Source organism: Lissotriton helveticus, chromosome 8, assembly GCF_964261635.1.
Source record: "Lissotriton helveticus chromosome 8, aLisHel1.1, whole genome shotgun sequence".
Classification (NCBI taxonomy): Eukaryota; Metazoa; Chordata; class Amphibia; order Caudata; family Salamandridae; genus Lissotriton; species Lissotriton helveticus.
This window is the reverse complement of record NC_136069.1, coordinates 1036428354-1036446726: the sequence shown is the minus strand read 5'-3', so window position 1 is coordinate 1036446726 and position 18373 is coordinate 1036428354. Positions and strand designations below refer to the sequence as shown.

Below are 18373 nucleotides of genomic sequence, written 5' to 3'. Positions count from 1 at the left end.
AAGTCCAGCATGTTGCTGTGGAGGAAGGAGTTCACCGAGATCCAATGACTAAGTACATGAAGAAGCACAACAGTGCTTCTTCATGTACTTAGTTTTCAGTTATATAATTTATAACTGTTGCTGGAATACAAAAGAAGTTTAACCTTTTTCTTTATTTTCCCCTCGGTGGAAGAAAGACCTACCATAAGTCCGATATCCTAAATTTTCCTAGGATAGATTTAAGACACCTGAAACATGACATCAGGGCCAACTGGGGCTTCCCCTCATACCAGTGGGGAGTAAGTCACCATGTCTCGAACAACAAATTGCAAGAGTGGAAGGCCATTATGATAAGAAATGGAATCCATCTGTAAGTCTGTAAAATACACGTACCGCTGTTCCTCGCTATCAGTTATGTTACTGTGCTAAATGCTCATAAAATTGTTTCACAGCAATACTTACTTGAGCTTCCTACACACGTGTCCAAGGTTGTTAAGCAATGGTTCCCACTTGTCCACGGTTACCTGCAAAAGAAAGTAACATGGACTCACAAAAAACACACTTCAACCCTTTTAACTAAATTGTAAAACATCTGCTCAGCTAATGCTCACAATATCTGCAAAGCACAATGATGCAAATTAAAATTAACTAAGCAGGTCTTTTATCTTTAAATAAGTACATTAATAATGTCCATTATTTAAGAGAATGATAAGTACAGCTAAAGTGGCAGGACGTGAAGAAACCTAATAGATGTACCTCATTCCCGATAGCTTTAATCTTCTCTAGAGCATCAAGAAACCATTTCTCTGATGTTTTCCAACTGTAAAAGAAACAAGCATTGGTAAATACATTAGGTTTTACCTATGTGATTAATAATAAGCTGCTTTTTTTTTGTAAGTTGTAGCTTGCAGAATAGTTGTTCAATATAAGATACAGAAGGTCTGTTAAAGTGTTATGACTTGTTTATGTACAAAAAGACATTATATTGTGCTGTTACAAGTGGTATAGTGCGGGTGAGTAATAGCAACATTTTGAAAAATGAAAGAGAGAAATAATATAAATATATAGGAGTTCTGACAATGTTTGGTCCCAGTGCCACTGTACCTGCCGCACCATTCAAATAATGCCCCTAGTGCCTACAAGAGAACTGCACTTGTGCAAATGTTGCTTTTGAGGGAGGAAGAAATAAGTTAAAAGGCCTAGGAATGGGCACCCAAAAAGGCAAGGGAACAGCACCTGTGTAGACCAAGGAGGTTGTAGAGAAACGAGTTAATGATGCAGTAAGGCATGTTATAGGATGGCACCACAGAATAGAGTTTTAAAGATCCAGCTAGTGCTTTTATAGAGAGGCACTACAGGCCCCTCTATGAAAAACATTTAGGGCCAGGAAAGTAAGCAATTCCTGAAGAACAAGCCCTCAGAACAACCCTGCAACACCTGAGGATGGGCCTGATAACAAGATCCTTTTGAGAAATAGAAGGTGTTTGGTCTATTTCGGTGCAAGAACACCAAAAGAAGGCATTTACATACCATTAGTAGAGCCAAGTTCAATAAGCCTTGAAGTTAAAATAAGATAACAGGACACTTCAGATACAACATTCACGAGTTTAAATGGCCAAAAGTCCTATGTGTGGCTTAAAAGAATTATGCTCCTTAACATTTTTCACGCTTACTTTGTGCTTAGTCTCCATTGGAAATTACACACATGCTGGTCCTCAGGAGGGATGCATGTCATTTTGATTTGACCAATATCAGAGCTGTGCTCAGATGTGAAGAGGAGCCATAAAAGTGCACAGTCTTTCTAATTATGCGTGGCTACTGCCCACTCAATTCAGGGTATGCAGTGATCGGTGGTGGCTGTTTCTAGTCCAGGTGCACAAGTGTTTATGCCCAAAAGCCTGTGGGAAGACTTCCTACCAGTTATTCCTGTAAAAGTTCACTCAGCCCCATAACTGGTTTCCATCGCCTTCAACATTTCTGAGATATGTATGTTGTGTATAAGAATCTAGGTTAGTGGGTGGGCTAGTACATGGTGAGATCCATTTGGATCCTAAGTGTTTGTGCTACAAACAATAGTGGTTTCCTTACTAGTGATGCCCATCTCACATATTTACTTACCTGCATACCCTTCTCGAAACCTGTGTGCTGGGTAAATGGAAAAAATATATAGTCCATTTCCGCTGTCCAGTGTAGGATAATAAAAATAATAATAATAATACTGGAGATTGTATAGCGCGACAGCTACCTCAAACAGAGATGTCCCGGCGCAGTAGCAGAAGGCATTGCGTGCTGAAGGGGCTACGGCACAAAAACTCATCCTTTTCAGCCCTAAAGAGCCAAGTCTTCAAGGCCTTTCTGAAACAGGTCTCTGATTTAGCCTGGCGGAGGTTCCCAGGTAGGGCATTCCATATTGTGGCCGTTCTAACTGCGAATGCTCTACCACCCAGATCTGCTCTCGTAAAGGAGGTAGTATAAAGCAAATTTTGAGTGTTCAACCTCAACGCTCGATTTTGCTTATAGCAGCAGAGTCTTTGCTTAGGAAAGGCAGGGCATTTTCCATTGACAGACCGGTAGGCCAAAGTCATGGCCTTCAATTTGATTCTTTTGGCTACTGGGAACCAATGGAGCTCATGTAGATGAGGAGAGACATGGTGCCAAAACGTTATGTGTCTGACCAGTCACGCAGCCGCATTCTGTATCATCTGGAGGCGGCAGATCGAGTATTTAGGGATGCCAAGGTATAAGCCATTTGTGTAGTCTAGCCTAGATGTTACTGTGGCATGGACTACGGATTTGCAGCAATCTTCCGGTAGGAAATGTAAACATTTCCGGAGATTTCTTAGTTTACTGAAACATGCTGCGGTGACCTGCTGAATTTGGGCTGAGAAGGAGAGGTCAGCCTCCCATCTCACACCTAGATTTTGGATATTAATGGCGGGGGAAGTCGGTGGACCCATTTCTGATGGCCACCACAGATCTGAAGCTGTCACTGGGCCCTTTCCGAAAAACAGAACTTCTGTCTTTCCTGCATTGACTTTTAATTTGTTTGTATTCATTGTATTGTCAGCGTAGGAGATCGCTTTCACTCCCCAGTTGGCAATCGAAGAGAAAAGCAGAGCTAAGTAGAGATTAAAGAGTAAAGGGCTCAAAGCTGAGCCTTGAGGGACACCACACCAAAGATGTTTGGGTTTTGATTCAAATGGATGTAGGGTGACTCTCTGGGTGCGACTGCTTAGATGTGATTTCAGCCAGGTCAGCAACTTCCCGCCAAAGCCCGCATCTTGTAGTCTCTGGACCATTATGGTATGATCCACAGTGTCGAAAGCAGCAGACAGATCCAGGAGCACCAGCAGCGCTGATGCCCCTGAATCCAGCGACCATTTCACTGACTCAGCCACTTCGAGAAGAGCAGTCTCGGTGCTGAATCCCACCCGGAATCCGGATTGTGTATAATGCAGAGAGCCATTGCTCTCGATAAAGTTAGTCAGTTGGTGCTGGACCAGCTTCTCCAACATTTTACCGGGCGCGGGGAGCAGTGAGATTGGCCTAAAATTGTTGAGATCTCTTGGGTCACCATTTGTTTTTTTTCTCAGGGGGAGAAGCGTTGCGTGTTTCCATTTGTCTGGAAAGACGCCAGTGTCAAGAGAGGAGTTCTATATATAAAATAGTGCACCCGTCACAGAAAGTGACAGCATTTACCAGAGTTTAGGAGGGCATGGGTCATCTGGGGCGCCTGATGGACATTTTTGAATTTCTGCTAATACATCTTGAGGCGAGATAGGTGTGAAATTAGTAAACAGAGGCACCTCCACCGCTCCCAATGGTGTATCTAATTTCTCTGTTGCCTTTGATGTCGAGAAGGAGTCATAGACCTTTACAATTTTATTAGCAAAGAAACTAGCTATATTTTCACACAAAGCTGGAGGCGGTATCACTTCAGTCTCAATTGCTTTGGGCTTAAAAAAGGTTTGGACCACCATAAAGACCTCTCTACTGGAGTGATCTGCATTGTGGATGCTTGAGACAAAATAATCCCTCCTGGCTACTTTTAGTGACTTATGAAATTCTTTCAGTGCTTTTTTATAGATTCCCTTTGCTAAGTCACAGTAGCTCACTCTCCACTGGCGTTCTAGTCGTTTGCACCTGCTTTTTGCTTCTTTGAGGGCGTTTGAGAACCAAGGTGCGGAGGGGACAGTCTAATGGACTTTACTACTCTGGACGGAGCAACGGACTACACAGCAGTGGCAATCCATTGATTTATAGCAACAGCACCTGCACAGGGATCAGAGGATAGAAGAGGATAGTTGTCCTGAAGAATAGGGCTTAGAGATGCTGCGGTCAGATTATTCCAGTTTCTTTTTATAATGGAGTGTTTGCCCTTAACTTGGCCGGGTCTAGACAGAATAACAGAGAAAGTAATCAGGTAATGGTCTGACCACACCAAAGGGCAAGGAATCGCCATACCTATAGAAGTAATGTTAGAGAAAACTAGATCCTGGGTATGGCCTGCTTTGTGCGTCGGGGAGGACACCAATTGTATGAGATTGGCCCCCTCAGGGACGAGACCAGCTGCGCTGCTTGTGCACAGTTAGGGTCATTCACATGCAGATTAAAATCACCAAGGGCCATAAAATTGGTATAAACTAGCGATTTTTGAGCAATAAAATTGCAAAGATCCTGACACGCAGTCGCTGCACAATCAGGCGGACTGTAAGTGAGTATGCCTGAGAGGGAGGTAGAGGGGTTGATTTGTAGGCAAAAATGAAGTCCTTCAATGCCCTCCATGTCGAGTGGGGCAGAGGACACTAGCTCCCACGAGTCTTTAAAAATATTGGCCACCCCCACTTTTGTTGCCCTCTCGATTGGCGTGACACATTTTAAAACCTGGCGGATGGCCAGGGCAATTGCTGCCACGAGTCCGTATCTAGCCAGGTTTCAGCTAAAAACATGACGTCCCAAGTAGCCTCTGCTAACACTAGCCAGACATCCTCAGCATGCTTGGGCAGTGATCTGCAGTTGACGAGGCACAGCCTAAGTTTACCAGTGAGCTTGATCGCAATGCCCTGGGGAGTCGTTCTCCCAGTGCTGATGTCTTCGACATAATTCAGCATCTGACCACATGAACAGCAGCTATGCGGCAGTGAAGTCTTTGCTAAGTCGATCTGGTGTGTCTCTGGGCAGGCAGAGCCTTTGAGAAGCATCAGCTCGTCTCAAGACCATTACATAACCTCTTCACTCCCACAACCAGCAGCATGGTTGGCACTGGCCGCGCTCTGGTCGCGGACGGGCGCAGACGGGCTTGCATTTGGCACGGCGCGCACGCTGCGCTGCTGGACAGCAATCTGCTTTTAGTACCCGGGGGCAGGAAGTAAGGTGCAATGTGGGAGGAGTCGAGTACCTCCTTTCAACCGGCACTACTCGCGGCGATGGATCGGGGACAGCGTGGCAGAACACAAATTAAGGCACCAAATGCAAGTACCACGTTAAAAAACAAATTAACAAATGTGCAGAATAAGTTTTTAAAAAGCCGGTAACAAGCCTCACGGCATGCGTTTACCCAGTGCTACGCGGCCGAACAGCCATCTGCTTTTAGTACCCGGGGGCAGGAACTGAGGTGCAATGTGGGAGGAGTCGCGTCCCCCCGTTCAGCTCGCACTACTCGCCGTGACAGACCGGGGACAGTGTGGCAGAACACAAATCAAGGCACCACATGTAAGTACCACGTTAAAAAACAATTTAAAATAGGTGCAGAATACGTTTTTTAAAAGCCAGCCCTGCGCTTTCCTTTCCTTTCCTTCATCATGGATAAACCTCATGACCTCCACCCATTATGTTTTTTTCTGGCCATCACCACTGGCAGTGGGAGCAAATGCAGGTCAAATCTGATCCAAATACACATAACCCTTGGATGGGATACAACTGGTCTGACTGGGGATTCTGGTAACAGAAGTCTGCAAAATCTAGCCAGCAGAAGAGTGCTGGAGTAACAAGAGCTTTGAATAAAGCAGACTCATTAGTTGGCTCTGTAATCCTTCCTTGGCCAACAGTGACATATAAGGAAGGGGGTCTGCAACATCGGCTTGCTGCTGTGATCAGCAAAGAAACGAGGAGCCTATCTTGTTGCCTTCTGAGAAGCTGGACTGTGGGGATTCTGTCTGATCCAGAGAAGACCTGCCAAAAGTCTATCTGACGGAAGACCTACAGGATGACTTCTTGACAGACAGAGTGCTTAGAAGCAACTAGATTGTCGCATCCCACTTACCCAGAAGGAATCCAAGAGCTACAGAAAAGCACTGTTAGATTGAGGAGCTGCAACATCAAGCATAATTGTCTCAATGTGCGCCTGTATAATTTTCAACATGATTTTTGCCTTAAGTTGTCTAGTCACTCCTGGAGGGACTAGGAGGCAGTTGTCCTTCAGATTCCCAGATTGGTGCCTACTTCTCCTTAATGTCCAGAAGCTTTAGATAAATCTTCCAAGTCCTTACAGTTATGCACATATTATTGATTCTAGTTATGGTCAGTACCTAACTGTAAAGTACTACATCTGTCTTGACCAGTGACTTTTGTAGGTGTCACTGCTCAGTTGGTACCATAAGAAACAGAAAAAGCAACAATGTCAACACCATACAGGAATGCCAAAATACACTTCATGTAGGACCAAAGAAAAAGATTTTTATATACACAGACTGCAGAACCGGGGTCATCACCACATTCTTGAACTTGTCATTCTGCTGGTGTCTGTTTAATATTCTCCAAGATCAAGGAGAGTCTTCCAACCTTTAATTCTACCAGAAAATATCTGGGATAAAAACCCTTTAGTGTTTCCAAAGGTATGCACAATGGAAAACTAATCTGAACAGCAAAGCTCGAACATCCTCCTTTACAATGTGCAGATGGTAGGAGTGGAACATAGATGGATAAGTGGCAGGTACTCTGGTAATGTAACCCCAAAAGGCTTTCTGTAGGACCCATTAGTATGAGGTAATCCGCTTAAGCTCCCCTAGAAATGGTGACAATTATTATGATGTGGACTAATGCCATTTAACATACCCCAATAAACTGGTTTTGGTGCCATACTGGAATAAATAGTTGTCTTGTGGAGTCCAGTAGAGACACGCTTATCAGCCACGGGATAAAAACATACTTTGTACTTATGTTGCAGTTGGAACAAAGTTATCTGTGTCTGGAAGGAAATTAAATATCCCCAGAACCTTAGGTACTCTTAGTAAAAGTTTCATGCCAGTGAAGCTTGCTGGAGAGCACCAATCATGGCATTATTCTTTAGGTGCCAGTACAACTTGCTGGCAAATAATTTTTTGCCGTTTAAAGGCATAATAATCATGTGTGACTGGATACCTCCAGACAAACATTTGAAGTGTAAGCTGTCAGAATACCAACCAGGTACCAGTGCCAATGGTTTTGTCAAGTAATGCACGGACCATGTGCCTCAATGCTTCCATTTCATTCCACCATAACAGACCCAGGGCCCCTAATTTGGCAATAAGATACAGAACATGAGAATATTATGCAAAAGGCAATCCACACTAGAGGAACACCACACAAGCTATCTTGGGTGAAGGGCCACTGCTCCAAGGCATCCAAATTATTGGACTCCTTTTCCAGGTCACAAACACAATAGGTTTGGAACATGGCTGCGCTAGCCAGCAATTATTTTCCCCGGGGGACAAATACGAACTGCCCACCTGAGGTGAACTCTCGGGGGAAAGGGGGATTTGATAAATAACAAAGAACAGCTGTAATCACAGGATGGCCTCTCCTACAGAGTGGTCAATGGAGGACAGATTTATCAGCATGTCTAAAAGGCCACCCAGGGTGTGCACTACCGGCAGGTAAGGAGGAGGACACAAGAGGTAATTATAATGCACCCTACATACACAGGCTTCCTTTATGCCATACACCTCCCACATCCAGTGCTCACTCGGGTAACCACACCACGGCAAAAGGCTGTAAATCAGGCAACAGGAATTGAATACTTCACTCCTACACCAAACATCATAGAATAGGTAAGAGAAGGCTTTTCTGTGAGTTGGGTTTGGCAGGGCTAGAATACCATAAGTACTAGGAAAATCCCACAATGTGTCCAAGCCCCAATCTCCAAGGCAAGCTGTCCAGAGTTATGCTCTTTCTAGACATGCAACAGATAATGAGGCTGTCAGGATGCCTCTATGTAACAAACAAAAGGGGTAAACGTAAACATAAAGGAAACTTTGTGGGAGACACCGCTCCGTTCGTGAGCGTGCCCTCAAAGTCTTGTTGGTGATACCAATTAAAGATGCCAGCCCCCTCAAACAATGTCACGGCAAAAAGGAAGTTTTTGCACAGTAACTGCCAGTGTCACATAAGTGAGACAGGGCTTGGCTGTTTCCCACAGAAGCCGGCCAGAGAACCACCAGCTGGGAGCCACCTGCTGAAGTTCAACAGAAGGATGCCTGCAGGAAGCCAGTGGTCATTGGGGGGAGACCGTTGGCCAATTCAACTGTGGTAGAAAGGAAAGCTACCCCCACTCATACAGGCATATCCGGGTTAACCCGCAACAGGCTGTCTTCACAGAAGCAGGAACAATGAGTATTCGAACTGCCGTCCTAAGCGGCAATGATTGTAAAGCATATAGGATAAGGAGAGGACACCCTTTATAGCCCTTGTGCAGTCATGGCCAAAGCGGAGTCAGCTAAGAGGGGTTCTCTTCTGCCGCACAGGAGTCTGGGAAGTGGAGTCCATAGAGCAGGTTCATGCAATGACGCATGCATTCCTCATTCATACTCCTGTAACCAGATTATAACACACAGATTGTGTTGCTAAACCTCTGTTACCATATATGGACATTACAGATATGCTCTCAAGATGCAGGGCATTTTAGAGGCTAGACCATGTTTATGCTCCTCTTGCTTTATTTATTCACAGCAACGTTCAAGGAAGATTTTTGGCAAACCATCATACTGGGCCCCTGACAAGCTTTCTTAAATGGCAGAATGGAATAAACCGTTTTGCCCCACATCCCAAAGATAGTAAGAAACAAGGAGTGGTTTAGAACTTGCCAGTAACTGCCCACATCAGTAGTTACTAAAAACCTATGGTGATACGGATATTACTACTGCTTCAAGGGAGTTCTCACTGGCAGCCTTTAGCTGCTGGAAAAAAGGTCAATTACAGTGATGTCTAATAATAGTACCATCAGTGTAAAAAAGCATAGAAGCAAAATTGTTTGGTAACTGACATTCAGTCCCAGACTCTAAATGAACATCCAAATTTCTGTGCAAGTGAGCGAGGAAACTTCAATAGAGGGAGCTAGAGGGGGCAAGGGAAAAGGGTTGAAAGAGAAAGTTAGGCTCAAACTCCCTCACAAATTCTCTATAACAGACCAAAACATTCATCTTTGGGCAGTCTTTGATAATTCTCGTAGATTTTTTAGCTTGTTTGGCTAAATATGCTAACCCACTCCAAGACTGTTCCTAGCCCACCCACCGCAGACAGAGGTGCAACCGTGGATAAAGGAACAATAGACAACTAAAAACTAACGAGCATTGGCATAGCCAATAGGTCTTGCTTTTTGGACCCTATAAGTATTTCGTTATGCAGCAGAATATCCTTGGTGCAACAACACCAACTGTTGCATGGCTAATCACTTATAAGGTCCCAAATACGAGATCTATTGGCTATGCCAATGCTTGTTTACTCGGACAATGGGCCGGCATTTGTTGCAAAAACATTAGCTTAGGTTCAATCTGCTGTGACAGCACAACTACCATTCTCACATGCATTTCCTCTGCAAACAAACTGAATTAATGCAAGAGTGAAAGAAACATTGAGCACAATTTTACTTCACTATTTCTTAGCTGGAGTGTGTCTTGGTACCACGCATATGATGTACAGTGGGCCAAAGATTGTCCTTTAGTACTCCAGTAAAAACAATGTCAGACATTCTTCGGGACTTCAGTATACGTCCCCGAGGTACCCATTGGTTCTGACTCCCACGGAAAGCCGCGTTTTGCATTTTTACAAGACTTTAAGAGAGTAGAACGCTTTTGTTGTTTCATTCACATAAACATTTTAAAGAAACTTCCATACTGCCTACTAGTTCCTGTGGAGTAAAGGGCCCGAGAGTGTGATTTTACCACCATTACCTGGGTCCAAGACAATCATAAGGCAACAAATCTATATCTGCTTCATATTGTATGGATTTGCTCTACAATATGTTTGGAGCCTCCCATACTACAAAAGTCTCTACTCTAAAAACATTGGAACTGAAATAACTCTCCCTTTCAAGACTGGTTGGCGTGTTGGTTTGGCTTATCCTATCACAGCATTCCTACGAACAGGCGGTACTACGCGTTTGCTGCTGCTTCTTGAAAGTTTCCTATTGGACGACCTTTCAACTCTGCAACATGGAACTTTAGAAGCTACAAATCCTGATTCTGACACCAATCTTACTTTGCTGCACATGTGATACTCAGCTCAATCTCCCTGTGAGTGACAGTAATGCTTTGATTGTTAATTGTATCCTAGTAGTTACTCCGCTCGTCATGCATTATGGGTGCCAGTGTGGTTTACTTGGCTTGGTGAATTGCTTACAGCTGAGGCACTGTTCATGTTTTCTTTGGATTACCATCATTGCACGGGTCTGCTAGCATAGGAACACCGTTATTATGAGACAGACTTTGTGCTACTTTGCTTTGTTTATACCGCCTATGCAAACTAAAAATCCAATAGCAAAATACCAAGTGTTTAAAAAATGTAAAAGAACAAAGCTTTAAGAAAGTCAAACATAATCCTGCAGTAATTATCTCTCAGCTCATTTAAGCTAGTACGAGTGAACCATTCACACCACAAAAGAAAGAATACACCCTGTATAATATTAAAGTTAAAACAGGTGAACATGTCCATGGACAAAACAGTTTCTCCAATTCATCCTACACAACAACTATATATGTTTACAATACCACCGTTCCCATTAATGGAATACAAATTTACTTGGCCCAGCAAAGAAGCAATGAAGAAGAAAATCACAGCAGATTAAAAATACACACACACAATCGAAGATCTCCACCGTTTATATTCAGCTGTAACTTACTCTCCATTTTGAAATGCCACCACTCCAACTTCATGCATCACAAAAGGGTCCTCTGGTGCAATACTCAAGGCCTGACTGAAAAATCTTTCAGCCAGCTTTGAATTGTTGGTCAATCCATACTCAAGTCCAATATATAACATTGGCAAGTGGCATCTGCAAATTAAAAAAAGTAATGAGATTAAAAATATAGAATAATTTCCTACCTACTTAAAAATGTTATTAATAGGTCTTGTTTTTTGCCAACATGTGTCCCACTGAAACATACAATCTTGCCTTTAAGAGTACATTGAGAATTGAATATTGAGCTTATTGTGAGGGTACAAACTGATGGGTTGAGCTAAGTCAAAAATAAACGGACAGGATGAAAAAAAACATCACCGGCAAAGCCAATAGGTCTTGACTATTCGACCTACTGACTTTGCCAATGCTGTTGGGGGGGTTACGAGAGGGGAAAGTACACCAGACTATTCAACCTATTGGCTTTGCAAATGCTGTTAGAGGGCTTAGGGGAGGAAAAGTACACCAGGGAGGTGGGGAGGAGTGGATTGAGAAAACAACAATTCACAGGAGGATCTACTTGAGAGAACAATATGGATCTCAGGGTGTCAGTGGGAAGCTCGAGGGAGAGAGCAACATGGAGCATGAGGGTGGGTGAGGTATACGATGGATAGAGCAATACAGAGCACAGGAAGTACACAAGGGAGAGAGCAACACAAAGCATGCGGGCAAAGGAAACACAAGATGGAGAGTGCAACATGGAGCAGGGGTGGGGAAAGCAAACAAGGGAGAGAGAGAGTAACACAGAGCACAAACTCTTGTTTCGGCAGCCTGTTCGAACGTCAGTAACAAACAAATAACGTGGGCTAGATGCTTCAGAACTATATTTTACAGTCCTTTTTTGTTCACGAACACATACTTGCAGAATCTGCAGCACTTCCAGAGCGGAAGAGACCTAAACCAAATATCCAAATCTAGCTTCAAGCCTCAAGTGCCCTCTCAAGCTGCATTTTTACAAACCTCCATGAAAGGACACCATTGGGCGCTGCCCGTTTTTTCCACTGACCTGGAGTAAACTAGTACCCTTCTCAGAACGGGCCCATGCTGGTCTGTGATGTTCCCATCAAGTAGCGCACCACAGAGTGTATGAAGCAGGAACCCAGATGGTCACCTTCCTGCCCAGCACCTGCATCGCCTAAATTTGCTTGTGCTGCAAGCTCAACCTAGATTCCTTAAGCACCCTGAACTCTGGTAGGGGTACCTCACCTCCAGCACCCGAACAGCTTTTGCCCTTGGTGTCATGGCAGTCGGTAGCAGCCTTCTTAGTCTCAGCAGCATTAGGTAAGATCTTGCAGGAGAAAGTGTTTGGCTGTTTGGTCCTGTAGGCTGCGGTGGGGAACTTGCCTGAATAATCTACTATGCTACTTACAGGGGCGGTCTGTGTGGTTAAGATGGTGGTGGAGGGGATTCACGGAGATGTGCAGTTTGTGTGTTCTATGTCTGCTGCTCAACATCTACTTTTTCAGGCTTTAATGCGATGTAATCAGTTGGGAAAGGGAGTGTTTTAGTGTAACATGGATCTTGCATGCGGATGGTGATAGTAAGTTAATGGATGGTTAAGATGCTAGACTTTGATGGAGCTGAGTACTCAGTTTGGATGCATATATAGGTGTAGGCCATGTCATGACAACTGCACTGTCATACCGTCTTGACACTTGGTGTCAGGTTAACAGTACATCAACTCCCACAATGCATTTGACTAGCCTACCTTCCACCAAGTCTGGATTTTTTTCACTATGAATATGCTAAAAGTGGCATATGGCTGTGTAATGTAGTTACAGCACTGATGCATGCATGAGATTACTTGCTCGATGTTTGAATAGGGTTTGGACTCAAAGCACTACCTTGGTAGTATTGGTTGTGCTAACGAGGCAATCTGACGGATCCCAGTAACAGTCACTGGAAGCCGCGTCACCTCAATGACTTCCTCCACTGGCATTTGTGGTGGGTCAGTGGAAGGGTCCCTTCCTGCACCTGGAGCTTTATTACTCCTCCTGGCAACCTTCACTTTGTCTGGGAGTACAGGTCAGGCCACCTTTACCTTATCTCATCTGTGTTTCTGGAGGAGACCCATACTGTACTGTTGGGCTTTTTTTTCCTCTGCAAAAGCCATCTCTTCATGACTTCTGGCAGAGTTAGTGACCTTTACAAAGACTAGGTCTTTGTCAAACACACTTTTTAACAAAACCCTCGTTGCACAAGCCTCACCTGGACTTATTGAAGCACTCGGCTCCCTGTCTTCTGTTCCCGCTGTTGCCGCTGCGACTGGCCGGACCCGCTCCGCGGGTCCCGCTGCGCGGCTGACAGCCTTGCTGTGCTCCATCTCTCTGCGGGGGTTTGGGTGTCCCCCTGACCGGCAGGGCTGCGAGCTTCCAGCGGGGGACTCCAAGGACCAGGAGCCCCCGCGCGCCCGTTACCACCTGGGCTGCTCTCCCTGCCGGCTCCACCCCCTCATCTCTCAATCCCCCAGTTATAAAAACCAAGTAACTTTCCCGCTGCGCGGGAGCGCGCGGGAGGGCGCCGGGAGAAGCCCGGGACAAGGGCGGGACCGTTTGAGGCCGTTCGAGGCCTAAGAGGACTGGCCTGGCCCACCCCCCTTGGTTTTAGCCATTCTTATTGTACCAGGACTCTGAGACTAGTGAGTACTCCACAGAAATTATAACTGTCATACATTATGTGTACTCGGGGGAGTCGCAGTAAGACTGCACTGGGTTTAACTAAGACAAATGGTACCTTGGATGATTTTTTAGTAAAAACTAACTTGGCCATAGATGCCGAAATAACAAAAATGCAGAAGAGGGTTTCCATTGAGTTAGATGCTGCCCGCAGACTCTCCCAAACATTCACTAATTCTAAAAAATCCTCCTTGGGAAACATTGCGTCGGCTGTATCCCCCCAACAGCTTTCATGCCCCCCCCCCCTGTTGATTCTCGCTGACGTTCATCACCCCCCTGTTCCCTCCTCTCCCTTATCATTAGACTCCTCTTTTATTTTTTCACCCACGATCTCCAAATCTAGTGAGGGCAAATTGTCTATTGAACAGGGAAATCTTACCAATTGGACAGATATTCCAGCTCCCTCTTTTTCTGTAATAAAAAGCAAAAACCTACATCGCCAAGGCCTGAAAAAGAAAAATTATGCAAAACTTGTCCATGCTCGCAAGAGAGCTAAAATTGCAAGGCAGCAGTTCTTCAATCACAGAAGAACCCTGCCTTATACAGGGGAGCCTAAACAAATACCACCTCCACCTATTCAGCTAGCGGGGGGTGATAGTAATCTTACTTATTCTAACTCTGTTACTGCCCCTGTTTTAGAGAATTCTGTCGTCCCTGGCGATAATTTAACAAGGGGAGGGCAAAATGAGCTAGGGAAGGACACTGATAAAGCGGGTCATGATGATGACTTCCTCAAAACGGTCTGGGCTACCTTAAAACAATTATTGACACCTTTTGAACTCAGGTTGTCACGTATTGAGAACCACCTTTTGGAAATGGACAAAACCCTAGTATCCCTGGCCACACTTAGCCTAAAACAGCTAGAAGCAACATATCCTCAAATCACCGAGGGCGCTCCTCAGGCTATAAATGATGGCATTCAATCTGTACTAGCCGGTGACACTGGCACTCAAATGGCCCAAGCCTCTAAGGAGGCACCCCATGCCCCCTTAATCCTGTCCTCATCATTACCCCCCCCATTACCCAAACCTATTCCAATCCCTAAACCCCGGACAATTGCAAAGGTCGCTGACCCCCCATCATCTAATCCACCAACATCTGAGAAAGAATCCTACAAAAAAAAGGTGCAGCCCAAATCTTCTTCCAGAGCTGACCAGAAGGCAAGCAACCCTATCACTCCCCTTTTAGAGCGTAGAGCTTACCTACACCAAAATCATCAGAACTTTCGCGGAGGCTATATTGACCTCCCTCCTGAGGCCGGCCCCTACGTTGTTATCTTGGCTGGGGTTCCTTCGCTTGATACTGATACTGTGGAAACCCAGTGGTCCTTAAAGAACAAAGTGATCCACTGGCTAAATGTTAATAGGCAGCTCCCTCACAACAACAGGGGTAGGGTCCTAATGGCCAGGAGAGTCCCATGGGTGGGTCGCACTTATAAATCAATACCAGGAGACTGCATCGTGGTGTCATTTGCAGACCCCCATACTGCCCATCTCATTACCACATGGGATCCATATGCGACCAAACAAGCCATTGTCACTAAACCCCTTACCTTTTTTTACCCTCCTAAACAGGTAGTAGAGTGTCCTGGGGCCTGGACTATAGCCCACAATCAGAGAGGGAAGGGGCACGGGCAGGGATGGCAACCCACTAACAGCTGGTGGGAAGGAGCACCCACCATGAACACGTTTGAATGCCTAGATCAGGTGGATTGACTGGGAATCATGGATCTTCCACCCCGGTTGAGTGACCAAAATCACTCAATGAATGGCAGTAGTAGTGATAAATCACCACTTAATGTCAACAATCCAACTCATTTGGTGGTGGAACAACCCTGCTCTCTCCAGCGCCCCCTATCAGTGCGGGCCACACAACATCTAGATAGGGCATATTTCCAAGCCCCGGTAGGCGTAATGGGGAATGAGGGACAAACACACCAGGAAGCTAGAGAACTAAAGCACTCACTGTTATCCTGGAACGTAGCAGGCCTGGGCAAAAAGATCATGCATACACCCTGGTTGGAGACCGTGCAGAAGCATGGTATACTCTGCCTGCAAGAAACTTGGCTTGCAGAGGAAAGGCACATTATGGGGTATCGAACATTTCACTCACCCGCTGTGCCTTCTCCACAGGGTCGAAATAAAGGGGGCTTGTGCATATACACTTCGAATGTAGGGGATATAAAGGTATATAACTTCCACTCTGACCAATATTTCCAAATTCTTTCATTTAAATGGGGCACCACACAAAAGATTATACTGGTGAATTTTTATAATAACATGCCAGCAAACGAAATGGAATTGATTTTGAATAAAATGTCCAATCACATCCATAAAGTAAGGGATCAAAATACGGGAGACCATACAGTCCTCTGGGTGGGAGATTTTAACTGTGCCATCTGCCCATCTTCTGAGTTAGGTTTGTGCGGCCTTACAGATCATGAGGAGGATGGCCCTCTCCACTTCTCACACACCAATCTGGGGTCTCTCCTAAACAGTATTATATTCTCTTTTGATCTCACCTTCGTTAATCAGGCATGCTCCCCCCCAGTTCCCTTTGCCCCAACATACAATGGAAGAGGCTGTGGAACGACAATCGACTTCGCATTGATATCCCCCACTAAACCCAATTTTCTAACTTTTTGGGAGATAGGGGTCGACCCAATGAGCGATCATTACCCAATTACCTTCGGGCTTAGGCTCTCAGATGAGAAAGCCAAGGAATCTAGCGGTGCACTTTATCCACTAGAGGTTACCTTAACAAAGATAAATGGCTATGTGATAAAGTGGGAGAAATTGAACCCCATAATCTTCTTTCACAACTTCATATCATCTTGCTTTGCAGACATATCTGTCTGCTTAGAGGAAGATATTGATCCTAAGGCGATTATGGCAGCTTTTGCTAATATCCAACTGTATATAAAAAATCATCTAACAAAGAGCTACAAAAAGAAGGGGAAACATGCAGGCGGGTGGTTTGATTCCAGGTGCACATTCGCCCTAAAGAACCTGAAGAAAGCTTTAAACACCACTCCGAGAAATAGGCTTCAAATTTCTGAGGCCAGAAGAGAGTATAGGAGGGAAATTAATCATCGGAAAGCAACGATGAAAAGGGAGGCCTGGGAAGCTTTGGGGGAAGCTGCCAGGAATAAGGACACTAACCTCTTCTGGAAAGTCATAAGATCAGTATATAACACCAATGATACGGACAACTGCATGGATGTAGCAATCACGGCAGAGCTCTGGGTAGAACACTATGCCAAACTTTACACCAACAGCCAGGGGGACACCAAGAATTACCAAAAGGTAATCCCATCCGCGATTAAACAAACACAGGATTATCTGTTAAGTGACCACCTAGTATCTCCATACCCAATTAATCTGGTTTTTACCACCTCAGAAGTTGAGAATGCAATCAAGGAAAGCCCCTCTGGGAAAGCCCCTGGCCCTGACCACACACCAGTGGATCTTTATAAAACAAAGCTTGAATTTTGGGCTCCCCTGTTAACTAACGTTTTGAATATGGGAAACAAATGCGGCTTAATTAACACCTGGTCAGACGCAATTGTGGTGCCCATTTTTAAAAAGGGAAACAGGGACGATCCCGCTTGCTACCGTCCTATATCCTTACTGGACGGCCTCATGAAAATCGCAGGAAGGATCGTCCTTAAGAGAATTCAGCACTGGGAGACAGAAAAAAAGGTCATCTCGGAATTCCAATACGGCTTCCGAAAGGGACTGGGTACCCAGGAACAATGCTTAAATCTCTCTCTATTGATGTCCAAATATACCGAGGCCAAAAAAGGGGACCTGTTTGTCACATTTGTTGACCTTAGCTCAGCATTTGATTGTGTGGATCATCTGCAGCTCTGGTCAACATTGGAACACATTGGGGTGGATCCTACCATTGTTGTTTTTATCAAGGAACTGTATAGAGATGCCGGTGCAAGAGTGAGGTTCGGGACCCAGGGGCAATGTACCCACAAATTTGCTATAAATAGAGGGGTCAGGCAAGGCTGTATACTTGCGCCCCTTCTATTTAGTTTTTATATTAACTCTATTGTAGAGCATCTAATAAATCAGCCAAGTGACTACCCAGCCGTTAACGGTAGGCCTGTACCCATCCTATTATATGCCGACGACGCGGCAATTATGTCCAGGACCAAGGTAGGGTTGCAAAGAGCGGTAACTGAATTCTCATCCTACATGGGGAAAAGAAATCTGAAAGTGAACATCTCTAAAACTTTCTCCATGCCATGCACCCAAAAAAACAAAAAGCCACAATGCTCGATATATCTTGACGAGCAAAGAATTGAGAGTACAGACACTTTTTGCTATTTGGGTGTTGTATTCGAGAGGAAAGGAGCTTGGAAACATGCAGTATCTGCTAGGAAGCTTGCCTTTACTCGTGCTATTGGGGCCCTGAGAACCTTTGCAGCCAAAATTGGGGGCAAACCAACTCCCGAGATGTTACAGATCTACCAAGCTAAGTGTGTAGCGACAGTCACTTATGGTGCAGGCCTATGGGGCTTTGAAAATGTGTCCTCACTTCAAACTTGTGAGAATCTTTT

The 18373-nt window shown here is 44.9% G+C and overlaps 1 protein-coding gene across 1 annotated transcript in view; it reads right to left on the bottom strand.

Annotated features, from left to right (window-relative positions):
- The window catches only part of CDC16 (cell division cycle 16), a 135681-nt gene that overhangs the window by 37927 nt on the left and 79381 nt on the right, over window positions 1–18373 (bottom strand). The window contains exons 13-15 of the mRNA XM_078657874.1: window positions 11072–11224; window positions 736–799; window positions 442–503 (exon numbers count right to left, since the gene is read on the bottom strand). Of these exons, the coding sequence (XP_078514000.1) occupies window positions 442–503; window positions 736–799; window positions 11072–11224 (279 nt within the window). The remainder of the gene's footprint in view (window positions 1–441; window positions 504–735; window positions 800–11071; window positions 11225–18373) is intronic.